Raw genomic sequence first — 25,755 nt, forward strand, 5'->3', positions numbered from 1 at the left:
AGCTGGATACACATTATCTGCTTGCCGACCAGCCGCAATCATTATACTGCGGCAGGTCGGGCACGATCCCGTGAGCCGTCGTAGCAATACGTTGGCTCCTTTAAGCGGGATAGCAGGCACGCGCGCTCACTGCACTGCAGGGGTGCCGATGCTCATGGCCGACGGTCGTGATGACCGCCGGCGATGAGCGATTGTAAACACAAGAGGTAGAACAGTGACGTGTGTGCGTAAACACACAAATCCCTGTTCTGTTCTGTGAGTAGTGACAGATCGTGAGTTCTTAATAGCTGGGAACCACGATCTGTCATCTCCTATAGTCAGCCCCCTACAGTTAGAACACACACCCAGGGAACACATTTAACCCCTTGATCGCCCCCCTAGTGTTAACCCCTTCACTGTCAGTGATATTTATACAGTAATAGCACCGATCGCTGTATAATTGTCAATCGACCCAAAAATGTGTCAAAAGTGTCCAATGTGTCTGCCGCAATGTCGCAGCCTCAACAAAAATCGCAGATCGCCGCCATTACTAGTAAAAAAAAAATAAAATAAAATAAAATAAAATAAAGATGTCATTAATCCATCCCTTATTTTGTAGACGCTATAGTTTTTGCGCAAACCAATCAATATACGCTTATTGCGATTTTTATTACCAAAAATATGTAGAAGAATACATATCAGCCTAAACCGAGGAAAAAAAATAGCTTTTTTAATAAAAAAAAAAAAAGGGGGATATTTATTATAGCAAAAAGTACAAGATATTGTGTTTTTTTTTCAAAATTGTCGCTCATTTTTGGTTTATACTGTAGCGCAACAAATAAAAAACGCAGAGGTGATCAAATACCACCAAAATTTATTTGTGGGGAAAAAAGGACGTCAATTTTGTTTGGGTGTTAACTTTGCACGACCGCGCAATTGTCAGTTAAAGCGACGCAGTGCCGAATCGCAAAAAGCGCTCTGGTCAGGAAGAAGGGGGGGTAAATCCTTCTGGGGCTGAAGTGGCTATACAACTTTTGTTGTTCGATTCCCTTTAACTATGTAGTGCAAGGGCCTACCTGATTGCAAACAAACTGAAAATTGTATAGTGTGTATCCAGCTTAAGACCGGAATGCCATTAAAGTTCATGTGCATGCAAAGGCAGGCGTCCCAATACTTTTGGTAATATAGTGTATGTAAAAGGTATATGAAATACAGTAAAACCTTGGATTGCGAGCACAATTTGTCCCGGAAACAGGCTTGTAATCCAAATCACTCGTATATCAAAGCGAATTTCCCCATAAGAAATAATGGAAACTCAGATGACCTGTTCCACCCCCATTTTTTCATACAAAAATGATTACGGCAGCGCCATCTAAGTGTAGTATAATCACAGTTTTAATGTAAAAAAAAAAAAAAAAGTGGAATGAGACTCACAATGTTAAAAACAAATATCCCGCGTTAAGGACTCTGTGCTCATCCGTGTACACCCGCTGGTGTATACATTACTGTACGTGGCCAGAGGTCCGGAGGGGGGGCTCTGGTGCCTCCCAGCGCTTCCAGGAGAACTCAGAGACACCGGAGATGTGTTGACGTCACTTTCCGGGGGTGCTCCGAAAACGTGCGTTACTCCCGCCCCACCCAGCTGGGAGTGTCTCCGAGTTCTCCAGGAAGCGCTGGGAGCCACCAGCGCCCCCCCGGACGTCTGGCTACGTACAGTACTGCACACACCAGCGGCTTTACACAGATGAGCACCAGAGTCCTTAACACGGGATTTTGTTTTTTAACATTGTGAGTCTCATTTCACTTATTTGATCCTTCTATTGCTCGTATTGCAGGACATCGTTTGTATATCAACTGAAAAGTCTTAAAGAAAAATGTCGCTCGTCTTTCAAAACGCTCGTATACCACGTTACTCGCAAACCAAGGTTTTTACTGTAGTCCTAAAATGATAACAGATATCTGTACCATGAACCAGCTGGACCCATATAGACAAAACGATAATCGTCCACGGCAATGGCGTCCCAGTATTCGTTTAGCCAATCTGATGAGAAATATTCTGGTGTTTTATACGCATCGTAATCTGGATACTCTCTGGTAGGAGGAAGAAGTGACCTTTAATTATCAATCAATTAGCAATCAAAATCTGGTGCAGCCCTGCATGGCAGCCAATCAGCTCCTAACTTCAGCTTGTTCAATCAAAGTGATTGTAAAGGTTTTTTTTTTTTTTTTTTTTTTTTAACCACTTCCCATCCGGGCCAATTCTGGCACTTCGCTCCTAACATGTACAGTTTTATGCAAAAGTTTAGGAACCCCTCACAATTTCCATGATTGTCATTTATAAATATTTGGGTGTTTGGATCAGCATTTTCATTTTGATCTGTCAAATAACTGAAGGACACGGTAATATTTTAGTAGTGAAAATAGGATTTTTTAAAACAGCTTACCTGTAAAATCCTTTTCTTTCGAAGGACATCACGGGACACAGAGCCACAGTAATTACTGATGGGTTATATAGGTATCACTGGTGATTGGACACTGGCACACCCTATCAGGAAGTTCAACCCCCTATATAATCCCTCCCCCTTGCAGGGATACCTCAGTTTTGTAGCCAAGCAATATAGTGTATTAGAAGAGGGGCGGGACCTCTGTGTCCCGTGATGTCCTTCGAAAGAAAAGGATTTTACAGGTAAGCTGTTTTAAAAAATCCTATTTTCTTTCTCGAACATCACGGGACACAGAGCCACAGTAATTACTGATGGGATGTCCCAGAGCAATGCTACCTGAGGGGGGGGAACCACGACCAAGTAGGGTGCTATCAGACCTGAGGACCTTGTACCGCTGCCTGCAGCACACTACGCCCAAAGGCGATATCCTCATGCCTTCTCACATCCACCTGATAGAATCTGGTGAATGTATGAACTGAAGACCAGGTTGCGGCCTTGCAGATTTGAGCCATAGAGGCCCGGTGATGCACTGCCCAAGAAGCACCAATAGCCCTTGTGGAATGTGCCCTGATCTGAAACGGAGGAATCTTCTGTTTCAAACCGTAAGCTTGAATGATCAACTGTCGAATCCATTTAGAAATGGTAGCTTTTGACGCTGCCTGTCCTCTATTGGGACCCTCTGGCAGCACAAACAAAACATCCGTCTTGCGGATCTGAGTAGTTGCCCCTAGATAGGCCTTAACTGCTCTTACTACATCCAACGAATGTAGAGATCTCTCTTCCGGAGAACAGGGATCTGGAAAAAAGGAAGGTAGAACAATGTCTTGGTTTAAATGAAAATCAGAAACCACCTTTGGTAAAAAACTAGGATGAGGGCGTAGTACCACTCTATCCTTGTGTATAATCAAGTAAGGCTCCTTACAGGAAAGAGCTGCTAATTCTGATACTCTTCTAGCAGAAGAGATGGCCACCAGAAAAATTAATTTCCTTGTCAACAAGACCAAAGGAATCTGACTTATTGGTTCAAAAGGCCGTTTCTGTAACACAGCTAGGACCAAATTCAAGTCCCAGGGGTTTAGGGGCGCTTTAACCGGAGGATTAAGACGCATCACCCCCTGCATAAAGTTTCGGACCAAAGAATGCGAAGCAAGTGGCCGCTGAAATAATACTGATAAAGCAGAGACCTGGCCCTTGATGGTACTCAAGGCCAGCTTCATCTCTAATCCCATCTGTAGAAAATCAAGGATTCTACCTATGACATATTTCCTGGGATGCCAACCTCTGGATTCACACCAGGTTATATAAGCTTTCCAGACTCTATGATAAATCATCCTGGAAGCTGGCTTCCTTGCATTAATCAAGGTAGATATGACAGGACCTGAGAGCCCACGACTCTTCAGAACGTGGGTCTCAATAGCCAAACCGTCAAATTTATCGTTTGTAAGGCAGGATGGAACACTGGACCTTGAGATAACAGGTCTGGGCGTACCGGTAGGGTCCACGGGGAACCCACCGTCATCCTTACTATTTCTGCATACCAAGTCCTTCTGGGCCAAGCGGGGGCCACCAGAAGTACCGACTTCCTTTCCTGCCTGATCCTGCGAAGGAGTCGTGGTAGTAGCAGAATAGGCGGGAATGCGTAAATCAGTGAGAACCGATGCCACGGAATCACCAACGCATCCGTTCCGCATGCAAGAGGATCTTTTGTCCTTGCCACAAATCTGTCTATCTTTTTGTTGAATCGGGATGCAAAGAGATCTACATCTGGAACCCCCCATCTTTGGCATATGGCCCAAAAGACGTCGGGATGCAGAGACCATTCCCCTGGAAGTAACTGCTGGCGACTTAGATAGTCCGCCTGCCAATTCTCTATTCCCGGGATGAAAACTGCCGATATGCATGGCACATGCATCTCTGCCCAGACTAAGATCTGGTTCACCTCTTTTTGAGCAGCTCGGCTCCGGGTGCCTCCCTGATGATTGACATAAGCCACTGCTGTGGCATTGTCGGACTGGATCCTGACCGGACAACCCTGTAGCCTGATAGTCCAGGCTTTTAGAGCTAGATGTATCGCCCGGATCTCCAGAATGTTGATGGGTAAGGTCCTCTCTGTCTTGGACCATACTCCTTGGACCGCAGCCTGTTCCAGAACTGCTCCCCAACCTGACAGACTGGCATCTGTTGTTACCACCGTCCAGGTAACCGGTAGAAAGGATTTCCCCTTCTGCAGGTTTTCGGGTATGAGCCACCAATTGAGGCTCTGACGCACCGCATGCGACAGGTGCATCGGAAAGTCTAATGCCTGAACCTTCTTGTTCCAGGTCGACAGAATACTGTGTTGCAGCATTCTTGAGTGAAACTGAGCATAGGGAACTGCTTCGAATGAAGACACCATCTTCCCTAGTAGCCTCATACAAAGGCGGACTGAGGGACCCTTCTTGGTCCTTACTGTCAGAATCAGCTCTCTCAAAGCAGTGATCTTTGCCTGGGGTAGAAATATTTTCTCCTGGCTTGTATCTATAATCAGACCTAAATACTCCAGTCTTCTTACTGGTTTTAGGAAAGACTTTTCTAAGTTGAGGATCCAACCCAGGTGTTCTAGATACCTGACCGTGGTCCTCAAGTTTCCATTCAAAGAGGCTACCGACTGGTCTATCAAGAGCAGGTCGTCTAGGTATGCTATGACAGCTATACCCTGAGCCCTTAATCTGGCCAGAGGAGGAGCAAAGATCTTTGTGAACACTCGAGGTGCAGTGGCTATCCCAAAGGGCAGAGCCATAAACTGGAAATGGCGCCCTCCTACCTCGAAGTGCAGAAACTTCTGATGAGCAGGAAAAATGGGCACATGCAGATATGCATCTCTGATGTCTATTGATGCCAGAAATTCTCCTCCCTGCAGGGTGGGAACTACTGTTCGAATTGATTCCATGCGGAAGGATTGAATCCTTAGGAATCGGTTCAGATCCCTTAAGTCCAAAATGGGCCTAACATCCCCATTTGGCTTTTGGACCGTAAAAAGGTTGGAATAGAAGCCCAATCCCTGGTCCTTTGCAGGAACTATCATAATGACCTCCTGCGACAAAAGTCGCTCTAACGCTAGAAGGAGCGACTGCTTCTTCTCTGGGTCTCTGGGAACATTTGATCTGAGGAACCGAGGAGAAGGGAATTCCTGAAACTCCAGCTTGTACCCTAAGGTTACCGTGGAGACTACCCATCTGTCCTGGAAGTCCTCCTGCCAGAGCTCTGAGAATTGTCGCAGTCTTCCCCCCACTCGAGTGAGCGGGGGCGCCCCCTCATGCAGAGGTCTTAGTGTTTTGCCTAGTAGGCTTCTTTCCCCAGGACTTCTTTTATCCCTGGGGTTGACTCTTGTCTCTGGACCCCGATGGAGGCGGCCGTCGAGACTGCCTGGAGGCTGAAGCCCCCGGCGCTGGGGAAAGAGTCCGTTTGAAAGAGGGACGCTTACTCTTCTTCTTGACAGGTAAGAGAGTGCTTTTCCCACAAGAGATTCTCTTGATATAGTTATCCAAGTCCTCTCCAAACAACCTTGCACCACGAAATGGAAACCCAGCCAGTAGCTTCTTACATGGTGCTTCGGCTGACCAATTTTTCAACCATAGGATTCTACGTATATGCACCAACCCCAGTGAAAGACGGGAGGTTTGCACGATAGAATCTCTAATGGCGTCAACCACAAAGCATAAGGCCGCTGGAAGGTTAGCAAACCCCTGGGCCTGCTGTTCAGGTAATACTTTGATGACCTGCTTAACATGGTCTCTTAAGTATTGACAGACTCCAATCGCTGCTATTGCAGGTTGGGCCACTGATCCTGCTAAGGAGAAAACATCCTTCAATAGGGATTCCATCCTTTTATCTACAGGATCCCTGAGCATCTGAGCATTGTCTACAGGACAAGTCAGGCTATTATTTATGGAGGAAATGGCGGCATCAATAGCTGGTATTCCCCACATTTTAATAAACTTTTCTTCCATCGGATAAAGTGTTGAAAACTTTCTCGGCGGAAAAAAACGTTTGTCTGGGTGATCCCACTCAGAATAAATAAGCTTTTCAAGTAAAGTATGAACAGGAAAAGCATGTGCTGCTTGGAAAGGTTTCAGTGACCCCAAAGCAGAAGAGGATTCTTTAGCAGTATCAGGTATGGGCAACTTAAATGTGGAGCGGACCAATCCAGTGAGGATCTGCACTAAGACTTTCTCCTCTTGGGAAGTCGCAGAGGGTCCCTCTCCACCTGAATCCTCCGAAGAGGAATCATCCATCCCATCCCGATCCTCTGAAAGGGATTCATCTCCTTTATCCCAGAACTCCTCTGTCTGAGGGTCTTGGGGAACAGAGGAAAGCCTAGTGCGTTTTCTTCCACTGAGTGAAGACGTAATCACGGCCATTAATCTTTCCTCTAGACCATTAATGGTTGAGGAAAAAACCTCTTGTGTAATATATACAGGGGCTGAAGTGCCAGAAGCAGGTGTAGCCCCTGACCCCGATGGCTCTCCCTGGCTAGCCGTCCCTGGCCCATCTTTAGGGGGGAAGGATGCTGCCGACAGGGGGCCCTCAGAACCTGAACGAGATCCCCTAGTGTCTCTGGTTCCTGGGGTGCTTGAACCTCTTCTACCCATAGTGCAAAGCAACAAGGTGTGAGGTATACAAATGAACACTGTCCGCTGAGCGATGTAGTCTGGCTAAAAGCCTTGCTACCCAATGCTCAGTCTGGTGTTACTTCAGTAAATGCTGCCTAGGAGAATGCCTGTGTCCCACCTTACATGCGACCGTCAGCTCTGTGTCTCTCAGAAGGCTGAGTGCACCTGTACAGAGTGCCTTTAATAGCCTGCAGCTGGCCTGAGTGGGAGTCTAAACACTCTGTGCTGACATCCCGCCCCCTCCTCTACCGCCCCCCCCCCCTCGAGTTTTGAAAAAAACTAGCGCTTCCCGCACTGCCGACTCTCCTGTCATGCTCTGGAGAAAAGGCTGGGGATGGGGGGGGGGGGAAGGAGGGAGACTGGTAACAAGATTTGCCTGAACGGCTATCTTCAGAGATGGTGGCCATTAGGCCACAGAGCCCGGGTGGTATAACCACTTTCTAGACCCCTGTGGCCCCTCTCTAGCCTGGGGGGGAACAATCAAACCTGAGAAATCCCCCCATCCACCTTACCTGCTTGCAGCCTGCTTGATACGCTGGGACATACACAGCGATTACAACACCTGAGACAGACATTCAGCATGTGTAGGTTTGTGCTCTTGGCAGCCCCCGGTGGTCACAATAGGCATAGCATGCATTTACCTTAAAGGAGAAAAGCCACTAGAACTCAAAAATTCTGTGGCATCTCCTCTTACCTTATCCAGCCGCAGGGTGCCGTTTACACAGACCCAATCTTCACCTCTCACGGTGGGCTCCGTTTGAAAAAACCGTCAGAGACTGGGGCCCCCATCAGTAGGGGGATCCAACAGTTCTGGGACCGTAAAGCACCTCGCCAGAAATTAGGAAGTTTAAAGCCATTTTCTGATCTGCGGGGTCCAGCTCTCTAAAAAGAGAAGCATTACGGGTAAAACCTCGTTTCTTCGGACACGAGGCCCGGGTACCAATCAATTCGGCCATGAAAAGACACTTTGAATGGATCCGGTTCGCCTGGCTTGCCCCAGTATAGGATCTTAGGATATTCCCTTTGGAGCTCAGCACAGGACATCTTTACACGTCCATCACCTAAGACACTGGCGTAAAAACTGAGGTATCCCTGCAAGGGGGAGGGATTATATAGGGGGTTGAACTTCCTGATAGGGTGTGCCAGTGTCCAATCACCAGTGATACCTATATAACCCATCAGTAATTACTGTGGCTCTGTGTCCCGTGATGTTCGAGAAAGAAATGAGGTTTATTGGATTAACAGAAAATGCGCAATGTGCATCAAAACGTAATTAGACGGGTGCATAAATTTAGACACCCAAACAGAAAAATCACGTCGATATTTAGTAGAGCCTCCTTTAGTTGAAATAACAGCCTCGAGTCATAGTTACATAGTAGGTGAGGTTGAAAAAAAGACACAAGTCCATCAAGTCCAACCTATGTGTGTGATTATGTGTCAGTATTACATTGTATATCCCTGTATGTTGCGGTCATTCAGGTGATTATCTAATAGTTTCTTGAAGCTATCGATGCTCCCCGCTGAGACCACCGCCTGTGGAAGGGAATTCCACATCCTTGCCGCTCTTACAGTAAAGAACCCTCTACGTAGTTTAAGGTTAAACCTCTTTTCTTCTAATTTTAATGAGTGGCCACGAGTCTTGTTAAACTCTCTTCTGCGAAAAAGTTTTATCCCTATTGTGGGGTCACCAGTCCGGTATTTGTAAATTGAAATCATATCCCCTCTCAAGCGTCTCTTCTTCAGAGAGAATAAGTTCAGTGCTCACAACCTTTCCTCATAACTAAGATCCTCCAGACCCTTTATTAGCTTTGTTGCCCTTCTTTGTACTCGCTCCATTTCCAGTACGTCCCTCCTGAGGACTGGTGCCCAGAACTGGACAGCATACTCCAGGTGCGGCCGGACCAGAGTCTTGTAGAGCGGGAGAATTATCGTTTTATCTCTGGAGTTGATCCTCCTTTTAATGCCAATATTCTGTTTGCTTTGTTAGCAGCAGCTTGGCATTGCATGCCATTGCTGAGCCTATCATCTACTAGGACCCCCAGGTCCTTTTCCATCCTAGATCCCCCCAGAGGTTCTCCCCCCAGTGTATAGATTGCATTCATATTTTTGCCACCCAAATGCATTATTTTACATTTTAGTCTAGACGTTTCCTATAGCCTGTAATGAGTGTCTGGATTCTGGATGAATGTATTTTGGACCATTCTTCCTTACAAAACATCTCCAGTTCAGTTAGGTTTGATGGGTGCCGATCATGGACAGCCCGCTTCAAATCACCCCACAGATGTTCAGTGATATTCAGGTCTGGGGACTGGGATGGCCATTCCAGAACATTGTACTTGTTCCTCTGCATAAATGCCCGAGAAGATCTTGAGCAGTGTTTTGGGTCGTTGTCTTGTTGAAATATCCAGCCCCGGCATAACTTCAACTTTGTGACGGATTCATCAACATTATTCTCAAGAATCTGCTGATGTTGAGTGGAATCCATGCGACCCTCAACTTTAACCAGATTCCCAGTACCGGCACTGGCCACACAGCCCCACAGCATGATGGAACCTCCACCAAATTTTACTGTGGGTAGCAAGTGTTTTTCTTGGAATGCCATGTTCTTTTGCCACCATGCATAATACCCCTTGTTATGACCAAATAACTCAATCTTTGTTTCATCAGTCCACAGCACCTTATTCCAAAATGAAGCTGGCTTGTCCAAATGTGCGTTTCCAGACCTCGAGCGTCTCCGTTTGTGTCGTGTGCGCAGAAAAGGCTTCTTTCGCATCACTCTACCATACAGCTTCTCCCTGTGCAAAGTGCGCTGAATTGTTGAAGGATGCACAGTGACACCATCTGCAGCAAGTCGAGGTTGTAGGTCTTTGGAGGTGGTCCGTGGGCTGTTTTTGACCGTTCTCACCATCCTTCGCCTCTCCATTTTATGTGGCCTGCCACTTCTGACCTTAACAAGAACTGTGCCTGTGGTCTACCATTTCCTCACTCTGTTCCTCACAGTGGACACTGACAGCTTATATCTCTGCGATAACTTTGTAGCCTTCCCCTAAACCATAATGTAGAACAATCTTTGTTTTCAGGTCATTTGAGAGTTGTTTTGAGGCCCTCATGTCGCCACTCTTCAGAGGAATGTCAAAGAGAACAACTTGCAATTGGCCACCTTAACCAGTTACCGACCGCCGCACGCCGATATACGTCCAAACTTTGAACGGGGGATACCGTTGTTATGGCAGCAGCTAGCTGCCATAACCCCGGAATCCCTGTTTTCGTGCGGCGGCCAGCTTTCAGATAAAAGTGGTCTCTGCGGCGGATTCGCCGCGAGATCACTTTTAATCGGTGGCAGGAGAGGGCCCCCCCGCCCCTCCCGCCACGATCCGGTCACCTCCGCCGCTTACCGGAGCCGTCGGTAGCGGCGGAGGTGATCGCGTCCTGTCAGTGCTGTGTCTGGAGACGAGTGAGGCTAAGATGGCGCCCACTCGTCTCCATGACACTGCTGGGCGGAAGCGACGTCAAAACGTCACTTCCGCCCACGCCTCTTAAAGGCATATTTTTTTCAATGTCAATTTTTTTAAATGACTTTTTTTTTTTTTTTTTTTTTTATTGCATTTTAGTGTAAATGTGAGATCTGAGGTCTTTTTGACCCCCCCAGATCTCATATTTAAGAGGACCTGTCATGCTTTTTTCTATTACAAGGGATGTTTACATTCCTTGTAATAGGAATAAAAGTGACACAATTTTTTTTTATTTAGCAGTGTAAAAATAAATAAAATAAGGTAAAATAAATAATAAAAAAAAAATGTTTTAAAAACCCCCTGTCCCGACGAACTTGCGCGCAGAATTGAACGCATACGCGAGTAGCGCCCGCATATGAAAACGGTGATCAAACCACACATATGAGGTATCGCCGCGACCGGTAGAGCGAGAGCAATAATTCCAGCCCTAGACCTCCTCTGTACCGCAAAATATGCAACCTGTAGAATTTTTTAAACGTCGCCTATGGAGATTTTTGAGGGTAAAAGTTTGACGCCATTCCACGAGCGGGCGCAATTTTGAAGTGTGACATGTTGGGTATCAATTTACTTGGCGTAACATTATATTTCACAATATAAAAAAAAATTGGGCTAACTTTACTGTTGTCTTATTTTTTTATTCAAAAAAGTGAATTTTTTCCAAAAAAAGTGCGCTTTTAAGACTGCTGCGCAAATACGGTGCAAAAAAAAGTATTGCAACGCCATTTCATTCTCTAGGGTGTTAGAAGAAAAACCATATATAATATTTGGGGGTTCTAAGTAATTTTCTAGCAGAAAAACCTGTTTTAAGCATGTAAACACCTAAAATCCAAAACGAGGCTAGTCCTTAAGTGGTTAAATACTTTTTCTCATGATTGGATGCACCTGTCTATATAGTTCAAGGCTTAATGAGCTCACCAAACCAATTGTGTGTTCCAATTAATCGGTGTTAAGTAGTTACAGGTATTCAAATCAACAAAATGACAAGGGTGCCCAAATTTATGCACCTGTCTAATTTCGTTTTGATGCACATTGCGCATTTTCTGTTAATCCAATAAACCTCATTTCACTACTGAAATATTTCTGTGTCCTTCAGTTATTTGATAGATCAAAATGAAATTTCTGATCCAAACACCCAAATATTTATAAATGACAATCGTGGAAATTGCCAGGGGTTCCTAAATTTTTGCATACAACAATAATTTTTTTGCTAGAAAAGTACTCAGAACTCCCAAACATTATATATGTTTTTTTTTTTTTTAGCAGAGACCCTAGGGAATAAAATGGTCATCATTGCAACTTTTTATCTTGCACGGTATTTGCGTAGCAATTTTTTAAAACGCTTTTTTTGGGGGAAAAAAAAAAAAAAAAACAGTTTCATGCATTAAGAATAAATAAATAAATAAACAGTAAAGTTAGCCCAATTTATTTGTATAATGTGAAAGATGATGTTACGCCGGGTAAATAGATACCCAACATGTCACGCTTTGAAATTGCGCACGCTCGTGGAATGGCGCCAAACTTCAGTACTTAAAAATTACCCATAGGCGACGCTTTAAAATTTTTTACAGGTTACCAGTTTAGTGTTACAGAGGAGGTCTAGTGCTAGAATTATTGCTCTCGCTCTAACGTTCGCGGAGACACCTCACATGTGTGGTTTCAACGTTGTTTACATATGTGGGCGCGACCTATGCATGTGTTCGCTTCTGCGTGTGGGGACGGGGGCGCTTGAAATTTTTTTTTTTCTTATTTTACTTTTCTTTTTCTGTTTTGACACTTTTTTTTACTTTTTTTTTCATCACTTTTATTCCTATTACAAAGATTGTAACATCCCTTGTTATAGGGATAGTGAGTGACAGGTCCTCTTTACACTGAGATTTGGGGGTCAATAAGTCCCCCCCATCTCACCTCTAGGCTGGAAAGCCTGAAAAAAAAAAAAAAACACATCCTGCCCCGCCCCCCTCAGCTACGACGGCAGCATTTTTTTTCAAATGTAGAGGCCACTCACTCCACTCAAAGTCGACAACGTCATATGACGTCGTTGGATATGGTTAAATAACAAACATGTTATACTTACCTGCTCTGTGTAAGGATTTAGCATAGAGCGGCCCCGATCCTCCTTTTCTAAAGGTCCCACTGCAGCGCTCCTGGCCCCTCCTCTTCAGCAAGTGCCCCTCCACGGAGAGCCGCTTTCCCTGGGGGGCACCCATGCGGCCGCGCTCCCAAGTCCTGCTGCTGCGTCCATTGACACAGACAGCAGGACTCGGCCCTGCCCCCCGTGTCACTGAATTTGATTGACAAGCAGCGGGAGCCAATGACTCCTGCTGCTATCAATCTATCCATTGAGGACCCGAGACAGCCGCTGGAGCTGCTGGGCTCGTGCTCGTTGCTGGAACGATCGGATTCAGGTAAGAAAGTTTTTTTCCCCTTAATACACAGAATGCAAACCAAGAGACTTTACAACTCCTTTAACCACTTCCGGACCGCCCACCGTCGTTTTACGTCGGCTGTATGAAGAGGAATATCGCTGTTATGGCAGCAGCTAGCTGCCATAACCCCGGTATCCTCTTCTTCAGTGAGCGGTCCGGTTTAAGATAGAAGTGGTCTCTGCGGCGGATTCGTCGCAAGATCACTTTTATCGGTGGCGGGAGAGGGCCACCCCCCGTCGTGCCCCGGTGCCCTTGGCCGCTTACCGGAGCCGCCGGCATCGGCGGAGGTGATTGGATCTTCACCCTTGCTGGGTATAAGGGATGAGTGAGGAGAAGATGACCCCCCACCCGTCTCCATAACATTGCAGGGCGGAAGTGACATTAAAACGTCACTTCCGCCCATAGCTCTTAAAGGGCCATTTTTTTTTTTATTTTTTTTTTTTAGATGACAATTTTTTTTTTTTTTATTGCATTTTAGTGTAAATATGAGATGTGAGATCTTTTAGACCCCCCAGATCTCATATTTAAGAGGCCCTATCATGCTTTTTTTCTATTACACGGGATGTTTACATTCCTTGTAACAGGAATAAAAGTGACACAATTTAAAAAAAAAAAAAAAAAAGAGCAGTGTAAAAATAAAAAATAAAGGCAAAATAAATAAGAAAAAAAAAAAAAAATTTTAAACGTGCCCCACCCCGGCGAGCTCGCGTGCAGAAGCGAACGCATACGCGAGTAGCGCCCGCATATGAAAACGGTGTTCAAACCACACATGTGAGGTATCGCCGCGATCGGTAGAGCGAGAGCAATAATTCTAGCACTAGGCCTCCTCTGTAACTCAAAAAATGCAACCTGTAGAATTTTTTTAAACGTCGCCTATGGAGATTCTTAAGTGTAAAAGTTTGTCGCCATTCCACGAGCGGGCGCAATTTTGAAACGTGAGATGTTGGGTATCAATTTATTTGGCGTAACATTATATTTCACAATATAAAAAAAACATCGGGCTAACTTTACTGTTGTCTTATTTTTTAATTAAAAAAAGTGGATTTTTTCCAAAAAAAAAGTGCGCTTGTAAGATAGCTAAGCAAATACGGTGTGACAGAAACTATTGCAACGACCGCCATTTTATTCTCCAGGGTGTTAGAAAAAAAAAAAAGTATAATGTTTGGGGGTTCTAAGTAATTTTCTAGCAAAAAAAATGTTTTTAACTTGTAAACAAATCTCAGAAAGAGGCTCGGTCCTTAAGTGGTTACGTTTTGACAAAAAAAAAAAAAAAAACCTGGCAGCTGATTGGCTATCATGCACCGCTGCACCAGATTTTTCACTCTGCAGTTTTAGTAAATCTCCCCCACTATATAGCATTAGTGAATTACCTCTGCATGTGCCAGTCTTTCAGGTACAGGCAGCCCTTTGTAGACTGGTAGGCGTTCTCCTTGTGCCCCCTCCAGTATTCGATGTATTCACAGAGAGGAATCTGCTCCTTGGGGTTGGCGTTGTACTCCTTTAAATCACATTTAGCAACAGGAACAGCGGCATCTCCTGAAACAGATTAGAACAGGATCAGTGGTCAGCCGCAACAATGTTAAGTGACCGAATAACGAGTCGTGGATTAGCCTGCCTGTCGTTTTTTTACACAGGGGATATAAAAAGTCTACACACCCCTGTTAAAATTCAGGTTTCTGTGATGTAAAAAAAAAAAAAAATATGAGACAAAAATAAATCATTTCAGAACTTTTTCCACCTTTAATGCATACTTGCCAACAGTCCCGATTTTCCCGGGACAATCCCAATTTTGGGACCCTCGTCTGGGATTTTGCCTTTGTCCAGGGAAAATCGGGAATGTTTTAGGCAAAAAACGTCCGGCGGTTTACAAAAAAAATGGCCGCTGCCACCGCCGCGAGGTGTCTTTCCTCGTGTGTTCAGTGGGGAGGTGAGGGGCAGCCAATCGGCTTCTCTCTTCCAGCGTACAAGTAGACTATTCTCTTTGGCTGCACGAATCGGAGGCCCCTCCCCTCTCCACTGAACACGCGTCTTGTTGCGGGAGTTTGCTCAGCTCCGCTGTCTGGGTGTTATGCGGGGATGTCGGTGTACAGCCCGGGCCAGCGACACATGATCGTCAGTTGTAACCCCCCCCGCCATTACTGCAATATCTGTTCTGATCTGATGATGAAACCAAGGCTGAACATTTTGACCTCTATTACAAACGATAGACAAGGAAATGATCAGGAAAAAAAAAAAAAAAAATTAAAAGTATCCATTTAGAAAATTATAAATAAAACAAAAAAAAAATAGGACATCCATACCTTTTTACAGAAATACCTTACCATACAACTACTACCCTAACATATGCTCAACTGATATTTCCGTAAAAAGGTATGGATGTCCTATTTTTTGCATTTACAGAGAAAAACGAATGTCCCCCATGGGACTTTAAATGAGGTGTAAATGGTGATCAGAGGGTAAACAGATATAGAGGTACAAATATTTTATTGAAAGCAACAGCATAATCCATAATAGGACATGAGCATGGGTGAACAGGTTCATAAAACAGCAACATTGCATAGTAATCCTAAAACAAAGCCATAATATAATAGTAATACATGTAATACAGGTATGCATGGTACATCTCTAACCCGACGCGTTTCGCGAGCTTTCCTCGCTTCATCAGGGGCTGATGTGCATAACTGCTGTCTGTAAAAACAGATAAAAGTAATTAGAGTATCGGTTATGATTGGTTAAAAGCAAGAAGCCAGAACCGATCATCCCATACTTACTAATGAGACCAAGGCTACTGACACAGAACCCAGGCAGGGGTCGGCGGAGGGAATCTCCCCCGGGAGCTGAAGAGGCCGAGGACCCAACCAGAGGACCGAGGCCAGGCATGGGGGGGCAGCATGGCAAGTGGGAGAAAGAGAGAGGAGAACATGAACCCAAATTGTTCCCAAATGTACTGCAGGGCAACTCACTGTATAAAAATATAAGTATAGAGTAGTATAAGATTAAACGGTTTGGAAGCATGGAATATATATAATGGCATCAAATGCAAGGTATGCTAGTAAACAGGGTCTAAGATAATAACATTGGTATTGACCTTTCCCCTGGTCCTGTTCCCTTTTCTTTTCTTCTTCTTTTTCTTTCTCTTATTTCTGTCACCTTTCACTTCACCTCCCCTTGCTTTCTCCTTTTCTTCTTCCCCTTTCTCTTTCCCTTCTCTTTCATTCCTTCACTCTGTGCCCTCCTTCTTCTCTCTGTTCTGCGGGACACCCTATGCATACTATGCAAGTAGCATATACTTTATACTTTTATGACAATACCAATGTTATTATCTTAGACCCTGTTTACTAGCATACCTTGCATTTGATGCCATTATATATATTCCATGCTTCCAAACCGTTTAATCTTATACTACTCTATACTTATATTTTTATACAGTGAGTTGCCCTGCAGTACATTTGGGAACAATTTGGGTTCATGTTCTCCTCTCTCTTTCTCCCACTTGCCATGCTGCCCCCCCATGCCTGGCCTCGGTCCTCTGGTTGGGTCCTCGGCCTCTTCAGCTCCCGGGGGAGATGCCCTCCGTCGACCCCTGCCTGGGTTCTGTGTCAGTAGCCTTGGTCTCATTAGTAAGTATGGGATGATCGGTTCTGGCTTCTTGCTTTTAACCAATCATAACCGATACTCTAATTACTTTTATCTGTTTTTACAGACAGCAGTTATGCACATCAGCCCCTGATGAAGCGGGGAAAGCTCGCGAAACGCGTCGGGTTAGAGATGTACCATGCATACCTCTATTACATGTATTACTATTATATTATGGCTTTGTTTTAGGATTACTATGCAATGTTGCTGTTTTATGAACCTGTTCACCCATGCTCATGTCCTATTATGGATTATGCTGTTGCTTTCAATAAAATATTTGTACCTCTATATCTGTTTACCCTCTGATCACCATTTACACCTCATTTAAAGTCCCATGGGCGACATTCGTTTTTCTCTGTTTCTGATATTAGGGATGGAGGTGGTTTATGTTAGGGGTCAGCTCCCAGACACTTTCTTTGTATTTTTTGCATTTATGGATTTTCTAAATGGATACATACGAATTTAATTTAATTTTTATTAACTTATTTTTTCCTGATCATTTTCTTGTCAATCGTTTGTTAGGTAATATTACATCCTTACCCCGGGTGGTAACCCTTGTGCTTGGGACACGTGTGCTGGTATTCCCTTCTTCCCGTCTCCTTGTCCACCAATCCTCCTATCCTTGGTGACCTTCAGCATCATTTACCCTGCTGTGTCTGTTATACCTCATGAGCTATGTATGTTTGTTCACAATATGACTTCTCATGTGTTCTTTTTGAGCATGTTTATATTTCCATTTGTATTGTGTTCACCATATGTGTTTACTTTAGAAAATCTCTTGATTTGCTGCCCAAGGGCGAACCCCTGAGGAAGACCATCCTGGTCGAAATGCGTCGGAGCCGCTTGGAAGTGCACAATCAGATATACCTTTTTTGGGTGAATTATTTTTTTTTTTTTTGTATTTTTATGCAACGTAGTTTCAAGTGTTCAGCAATTTCCCCCGATCAATATTTATAGGGGGTATTTTAATATTAAGATTCTTAAATAAACATTTTACTGTATGGGTATCAATTATCATCAAATCATTACAGGTGTGAAAAAAAAAAAAAAAAAAAATTATTATATATATATATATATATATAACAATCATGAATTAGCCAATGTTCTGCTGGATGCAACAACATATTGAAATACTTTGTTTATAATTGAATTTTGTATCAGATAATTGAATAATTATGTATGTATTTTTTAGTTAAAAACGAGTTTGATTATGTAAAATCAGTACAATTCCTATGAATTTTCTACTGCTTTTCAGATTGATGCATATACTAAGAAGCTGTGTAACAAATTTGGCGAAACATGTGGTGTGGAAGCATCAATTGTCACATGAAATGTGATCTATGTGTTTTTTGAAACCCATTGATTTTACCAAATTAATTTTAACGATGTACAATAAATATTCAAATATTTTGTTAACATATTTTGTGTTTACTTGCAACCACTTGCCTACCGGGCACTTACACCCCCTTCCTGCCCAGGCCATTTTTCAGCTTTCGCACTTTGAATGACAATTGCGCGGTCATACAACACTGTACACAGGTTACATTTTTATCATTTTCTTCACACAAATAGAGCTTTCTTTTGGTTGTATTTAATCACTGCTGGGTTTTTTTTTTTTATTGTTTACTAAAAAAAAAAAAAAAAAAATAGACCAAAAAATTTGAAAAAAAAATGTTTTTTACTTAGTTTCTGTCAGTAAATTTTGTAAATAAGTAATTTTTCTGCTTCACTGATGTGCACTGTTGAGGCAGCAGTGATGGGCACTGAAAGGCTGAACTGGTGGGCATTGATGAGGTGGCAATTATGGGCACTGATAAGGAGACACTTATGGGCACTGATAGGTGGCACTAATATGCCGGACTTATGGGCACTGATAGGCGGCACTGGTGGGCACTGATAGGCGACACGGATAGGCATTACTGATGGGCATTGATGGGTGGCACTGATGGGCGACACTGATGGACATTGATGGACGGCAGTGATGGGCAGCACTGATAGGCTGGATTGATAGCTAGCATGGACTGGCATCGCTAATGGGCACTGACTGGTGGCACTTATGGACAGTGGTGGGCACTGATTGCTGGCACTGGTGGGCACTCATCGCTGGCACTGATTTGTGGCACATTTGTGGCACATGTAATCAGTGCCCTGATTACATGTATAGATGTCTCCTATGAGGAGATGCCGCTGATCGGCTCTCCTCACCACACACTCTGTCAGTGTAAGGCGAGGAGCGCCGATTACCGGCATCTCCGTGTTTACATGTGAGCCGGCTGTGATTGGACACAGCCGATCACATGGTTAAAGAGCCGCAGACGCGGCTCTTTACAGAGATCGGGGTCGAGCCGTGGCCTAGCAACACAGCGCATGCGTGCGAGAGTGGCCGTTCTGGGGACGCCGTCTTATGACGGCGACCCAGAACGAGAGCCGCACCGCCCTGCCATCATTTGATGGTGGACGGGGGGGAGGCAACTAGTTAAGGTCCCCCAAATTCTCTATATTTTCTCTATTCAATATTGGGATGTGGTGCTAATTTGTTACTTCTTCATCTAGAACTAAATAGTAATAATATTTGTTTTTATGCCAGTTTATGTGTTATATTTATCGTTCTGGTATCACAAAGCCTCAGTGCTCTCCATTCCCCATTTCCCTTGTGGACTGTGTTTTGAACAATATTTTTTACTTTCTGCTAGAAAACATATCCAATAAAAAAAATAAAAAATCTAATTTCTTCATCAATTTAGGCCAATATGTATTCTGCTACATGTCTTTGGTAAAAAAAATCCCAATAAGCGTATATTGATTGGTTTGCGCAAAAGAGGAACTTCGACTTGATTTTTTTTAAAGTCAGCAGCTACAAATACTGTAGCTGCTGACTTTTGAAAAATCAGGTACTTACCAGTGCCTGGGGGTCAGTGCTCACGTAGTGCTTTTTCTGAATGTTCCTGCAGCCTCCTGGGACATGCGATGTGTTCCAGGAGGCTCATGGGCAGCGAGAGGGAGGCAACTCTCAGCAAGGATTGGGGGGAAGTGGGAGCAGGTACTGACAAGAATCAATACTCGTTCCTTCCTACAATAAGGTCTTTGGGTGATTGTAAAATACCGAAATTCTGCAGCAGATGATCCCAGTTCGGCTGGTTGTCGGCGGTGACCCAGAATCTCCGGCTTCCCCAGGACCCGGTGAACTTGGAGGAGAAGAGACACGGCACGTTCCCGATCATGTACTTATGGAAGAACTCGTGATAGCTGAAGGTTTCCGGGTCTTCGATGAAGTCGATGTGATTCCGGACTTCGTATAGAACAACATCTGATCGTTCCGGCAGCTTTTCATCCATGAGATCTCTAGATTTGGGGGTCACATCATCTCATCGGTCATCTGGAGAACCTTCACTGGTCCTGTAAATACACAATACACAACAATCAGCCATAGAACAGCAAATGGAGGAAGATGGAGGAAGATGGAGGATGGAACCACCAAAACAAACAGGAACCTTCTCCAATCCATGTTGGGAGTCGTCATTATCAAAGCACATGAAATAAGAACTCTCTGTAGTGCCCGACAGCAAGTGTAAGTCCCGTGTCACAATAGTGATTCTGCAGCTGGCGGCAATTCACCATCCCAAAGAGAAAAAAAACATTGCACTTCAAAAAAAATTCAAATGTTGGTAACTTTATTCATCAATACAACAAGGAGAGAAATCCCCCCCCCCACCCCCCCCCCCCCCCCCAACCCGAGGGGAAGAGGTCCCACATTTTCGGTTAATGTGGTCCGGATAAATAAACTTACCATGGTTTAATTTTTTTCTTTATGGAGTGCAGCCGGCCTTTTTTTTGGGATTTGTGCAGTCTGTGGGACATAGGACAAGCCCATGCTGGAGGTTGAGAGCTCCATCTCAGGTCAGCACCTGCTCTCTCACTGGTTGGACCAGTATGGTGTCACTCCACCTCTGCCCTCCAAGATGGGGTTCAGCAACCAACCTTGAAACAGCATGCTGTCACTCCACCTCTGCTCTCATTGGTTGGATCAGCCAGCATGCAGTCACTCCACCTCCGCTGTCATTGGTTTGACCAGCATGCTGTCACTCCATCTCTGCTGTCATTGGTTGGACCAGCATGCTGTCACTCCACCTCCGCTGTCATTGGTTTGACCAGCATGCTGTCACTCCATCTCTGCTGTCATTGGTTGGACCAGCATGCTGTCACTCCACCTCCGCTGTCATTGGTTGGACCAGCATGCTGTCACTCCACCTCCGCTGTCATTGGTTGGACCAGCATGCTGTCACTCCATCTCTGCTGTCATTGGTTGGACCAGCATGCTGTCACTCCACCTCCGCTGTCATTGGTTTGACCAGCATGCTGTCACTCCACCTCCGCTGTCATTGGTTTGACCAGCATGCTGTCACTCCATCTCTGCTGTCATTGGTTGGACCAGCATGCTGTCACTCCACCTCCGCTGTCATTGGTTGGACCAGCATGCTGTCACTCCACCTCTGCTGTCATTGGTTGGAGGAGCATGCTGTCACTCCATCTCTGCTCTGCTCTCATTGGTTTGACCAGCATGCTGTCACTCCCCCTCCGCTATTATAGGTTGAACCAGCATGCTGTCACTCCACCTCCACTCTCATTGGTTGGACCAGCATTCTGTCACTCCCCCTCCGCTATCATTGGTTGGACCAGCATGCTGTCACTCCACCGCTGCTATCATTGGTTGGACCAGCATTCTGTCACTCCCCCTCCGCTATCATTGGTTGGACCAGCATGCTGTCACTCCACCTCCGCTATCATTGGTTGGACCAGCATGCTGTCACTCCACCTCTGCTATCATTGGTTGGACCAGCATGCTGTCACTCCACCTCCGCTCTCATTGGTTGGACCAGCATGCTGTCACTCCACCTCTGCTATCATTGGTTGGACCAGCATGCTGTCACTCCACCTCCGCTATCATTGCTTGGACCAGCATGCTGTCACTCCACCTCCGCTATTTGTCCTCTTTACTATTATTGGTTTCGGCCAAGTGCATCCAGGAATTTCTGTTTAGACTCTTTCATTTCGGTGCACCGCGAGTCTGCAGGGATTTCCCATCACTTCCTGTTTGGCTATGGGACAGGAAGTGAAGGAAAATCTCCGCAATTATTATTATTATTATTATTATACAGGATTCATATAGCACCAACAGTTTACGCAGCGCTTTACGATATAAAAGGGAGGCAATAAAGTTATAATACAAGAGGATTAAGAGGGCCCGTCTCAGAAGAGCTTAAAAATCTAATGGGGTGGGGCAGGTGATACAAAAGGTTGTAACTGTGGGGGGGATGAGCTGATGGAAGTGGCGGAAGATTAGTTGGAGGTGCGATCGGCTTCCCTGAAGAGATGAGCCGGAGAACGAAGCGGTCAGCCGCCGGAAGTTTAATATAGAGATTTCTGGTGACCAGATGGTCCCCAGCCATCTCTATGACCCTTGGAGGCCTGGGGCGCGACGTTATGACATCACGTCTGGGCCGGCGCAAGTAAAAAAGCCGGGGACGCGGCTGGAAAGGTTAAGAGAGTTTTTCTTCTTTTTTTTTTTTGTTATTTCAGCCTTTCCATCCTGGAGGAGAGATGTGAGGTCTTATAAGACCCTCCCAGATCTCTCCATAAAGAGGACCTGTCATGCCCTATTCCTATTACAAGGGGATGATATAAAATCCCTGTTTTTTTAAAAAGAAAGTTTAAAAAAAAAAGAAAAAAATAATAATACTTTTTTTTTTTTTTTTTAACCACTTCAGCCCCAGAAGAATTTTCCCCCTCTTCCTGACCAGAGCACTTTTTGCGATTTGGGCACTGCGTCGCTTTAACTGACAATTGTGCGGTCGTGCGACGTTGCACCCAAACAAAATTGACGTCCTTTTTTTCCCCACAAGTAGAGCTTTCTTTTGGTGGTATTTGATCACCTCTGCGGTTTTTATTTTTTGCGCTATAAACAAAAAAAGAGAGACAATTTTGAAAAAAACAATATTTTTTACTTTTTGCTATAATAAATATCCGCCAAAAATATTTTAAAAAACATTTTTTTTTCCTCAGTTTAGGCCGATATATATTCTTCTACATAGTTTTGGTAAAAAAATTTTAAAAATCGTAATAAGCGTATATTGATTGGTCTGCGCAAAGGTTATAGTGTCTACAAAATAGGGGATAGTTTTATGGCATTTTTATTGATTTTTTTTTTTTTTTTTTCACTAGTAATGACGGCGATCTGCGATTTTTATCATGACTGCGACATTATGGCGGACAGATCGGACACTTTTTTACACATTTTTGGGACCATTGGCATTAATACAACGATCAATGCTAAAAAAATTGCATTGATTACTGTAAAAATGACACTGGCAGTGAAGGGGTTAACCACTAGGTGGCGCTGTAGGGGTTAAGTGTGTCCTAGGGAGTGATTCTAACTGTGGGGGGGAGGGGCTGTGTGTTACACTACACTGATCACCGCTTCCGATTACAGGGAGTTATGATCAGTCACACTGTCATTAGGCAGAACGGGGAGATGCTTGTTTACATTTGCATCTCCCCGTTCTTCCTCCCCGTGAGACGATTGCGGGGATCCCCGCGGACATTGAGTGCCCTTCTGCTGCACGTAAAACCTAAAATCCCGACTCTGTGCTGGAATAAAAAAAAATATATATATATATATATTTTGTATAGTGTGGGGAATATTTAGACCTCAGGTTTTTACCACTGTCAACGGAGAGCTCTGACACCACTTTCTGTCACTACAGGAAGTGATGGAAATCACTCCAGTTGGGACACAAACACCTGTTTAGAACAAGTTTTTTGCATTGCTGTCCTGTCATGGTGACAACTGGTACGGGTGTCCCCAGGACAGGAAGTAAAGGGAAATCTATCCAACGGTGTCACAGGCAGAAAAAATAAATACTATTTTCCTCCTCCCCCCCATCCATAACTAAAGAGAAAACATTTCTAGACTGGAGTTTTGCACTAGCATGCAGAATGTACACTGATATCAGTGGCCAGGCTGGGATATCCTCCCCCCCCCCTATAATACAGACCTCTTTATGGAAAGGGGGGTCTGTAATAGGAATTCCCCACCCCCATCCTCTGTATAGATGGACCCCCCCTCTCCAAGAGCTCAAAATACCCCCATTTATCCTTACCCGGAACCAATGCGACTGTCTCATGTTTCAGGACGGACGGAGTTTCCAGGGGGCACACGGCGCGGTCAGCTGACGCACGAGGTGACGTCAATCAGATTGGGGGACCCGTCGGATTTCGTAACGGAAGTGACGTTGCGTCGCGGCCATCTTGGTACACCCAGACAGGCAAAAGAATAACAAAAGCAACCGGGAGAAGCTGGTGAGCGGTGTGTGTTGGGGGGAGCTCCGGTGATTGGTGGAGGAGGGGAAGGAGAGCGAGAGTGGGGGTGGCTGACAGCTACTGGGGGAACTACAAATACCAGCCAGGCTGCTGAGGGTGGCTGCACCTGTGTGAGAAGCGACCGCTGGCAGCTCTACAGAGAGCGCGGAGTCCCCGTTCACACCTAGAGATTCGAAACGCGTGTCTTTTTTATTTGTTTTTTTTTTGTGTTTTCGCACTCGCCAGCGCGTTTTCCGGGAACGAGCGCAAAAAAAGTGTAAAAAAAAAAAACGCATTAAGGCTGTGTTGGCGCCCCTGCGTTTCACAAAGGCGCATCACAATCACAGACCTGTGCGTTTTGGAAACACGCCGCAATCGCGGGTCGCGCTTTGCGGCAACGTTAAATTGTCAATGGCACCCCAAGCGCGGGTAGCAGATGTGTCCATAACGTGCGCTGAGGAAACGTCCTGCCGCTCCGGTTCTGGAGCTACGCGGTGCAACGCGGAAAAAACACGGATAAAAAAAACATGAGTGGGAGGGGCGTGTTACCGCCGGTGCGCTCAGGTGTGAAGGGGGCCTCGGGCTGTGTTCAGGAACAAGCGATTCCCGCTCGCGATTTGCACGTGATTTTGCGTGTCGCGTACAGCCAGGTCGTTCCCTTTCGATGGGCGGCCTTAGGCGCGTTTCGTTGCCCCCGAAAAGAGCCGCCGCCTCCTCCTCCTCCTTTTCAGGCGGCAAAGGGTGTCGCGATATTTGAAGGCGCGGTCTGCAGCGCGGCAGTCAATGCAGAATTGCATTGCGTTTTGGGGTGCCATTAAAGAATAATTGCCCCCCAGAAGCGCGTCATGCCGTGATTTGGGATTGCAGCACAGGGCATGGCATACTTTGGGTGCCGTTATCCTAAAATATCCACTTGACACCCCTCCCCCCCCCCCCCCCAGGCCTTTTCTGGGACTTTTGTTTTCACTCCCCCCCCCCCCCCCCCCCCATAGACACCCTCCTAAACCTTGTGGTCAGCCTTCCCAGAAGGCACTTTATAGAGGAATATCGTTGTTATGGCAACAGCTAGCTGCCATAACCCCGGTATCCTCTTCTTCGGCCCGGTTTCCGATAAGAGTGGTCTCTGCGGTGGATTCAACGCGAGATCACTTTTATCGGTGGCGGGAGAGGCCCCCCCCCCCTCCTCCCAGCATGCTCCGGTGCCCTCCACTTACAGGAGCCGTCGGCAGCGGCGGAGGCGATCGGATCTTCTCCCTTGCTGGGTATGGAGAGGAGTGAGGGGAAGAAGATGGCCCCCACCCGTCTCCATAACATTGCAGGGCGGAAGCCACGTCAAAAAGTCACTTCCGCCCATAGCTCTTAAAGGACCTTTTTTTTTTTTTTTATTGCATCTTAGTAGGGCTGGGAGATTTTCTGACAACAACAAAAAAAAAAAATCTAAGATTTTCTTAAAAAAAAAAGCTTGATTCACGATTCGAGTCGAGTTTTTTTTTTTTTTTTCCACTGCGCCGGTCCTGAGGAGCTGCGGGCAGGAGTTTTTTAGGCGAGGCCGCGGCTTTTTAAAAAAAAAAAAAAAGAATACTGTAAAATAAAAGGCAAAATAAATAAGAAAAACTTTTTTTTTTTAAACGCGCCCCGTCCCGCCGAGCTCGCGCGCAGAAGTGAACGCATACGTGAGTAGCAACCGCATATGAAAACGGTGTTCAAACCACACATGTGAGGTATCGCCGCGATCGGTAGAGCGAGAGCA

At 45.3% G+C, this 25,755-nt stretch overlaps 2 protein-coding genes across 5 annotated transcripts in view; one reads left to right on the forward strand and one right to left on the reverse strand.

Annotated features, from left to right (window-relative positions):
• Positions 1–23,952, reverse strand: part of JMJD4 (jumonji domain containing 4) — a 55,953-nt gene extending 32,001 nt beyond the window's left edge. For 2 of the 3 annotated variants that reach the window (XM_073629441.1, XM_073629440.1), the window contains exons 1-4: positions 23,807–23,952; positions 19,753–20,045; positions 14,384–14,549; positions 1,945–2,070 (exon numbers count right to left, since the gene is read on the reverse strand). In XM_073629441.1, coding sequence (XP_073485542.1) covers positions 1,945–2,070; positions 14,384–14,549; positions 19,753–19,984 — 524 coding nt within the window. In that variant the 5' untranslated portion in view covers positions 19,985–20,045; positions 23,807–23,952. The remainder of the gene's footprint in view (positions 1–1,944; positions 2,071–14,383; positions 14,550–19,752; positions 20,046–23,806) is intronic. The other variant, XM_073629442.1, reaches the window with a different exon arrangement.
• Positions 23,900–25,755, forward strand: part of SNAP47 (synaptosome associated protein 47) — a 77,558-nt gene continuing 75,702 nt past the window's right edge. The window contains exon 1 of one of the 2 annotated variants that reach the window (XM_073629443.1): positions 23,900–24,005. The gene's annotated coding sequence lies outside the window, so the exon portion shown is untranslated. Of the gene's footprint in view, positions 24,013–25,755 lie in introns of both variants that reach the window. The other variant, XM_073629444.1, reaches the window with a different exon arrangement.

The sequence above is a fragment of the Aquarana catesbeiana genome, linkage group LG05, assembly GCF_042186555.1.
Source record: "Aquarana catesbeiana isolate 2022-GZ linkage group LG05, ASM4218655v1, whole genome shotgun sequence".
In the NCBI taxonomy this organism is placed as follows: Eukaryota; Metazoa; Chordata; class Amphibia; order Anura; family Ranidae; genus Aquarana; species Aquarana catesbeiana.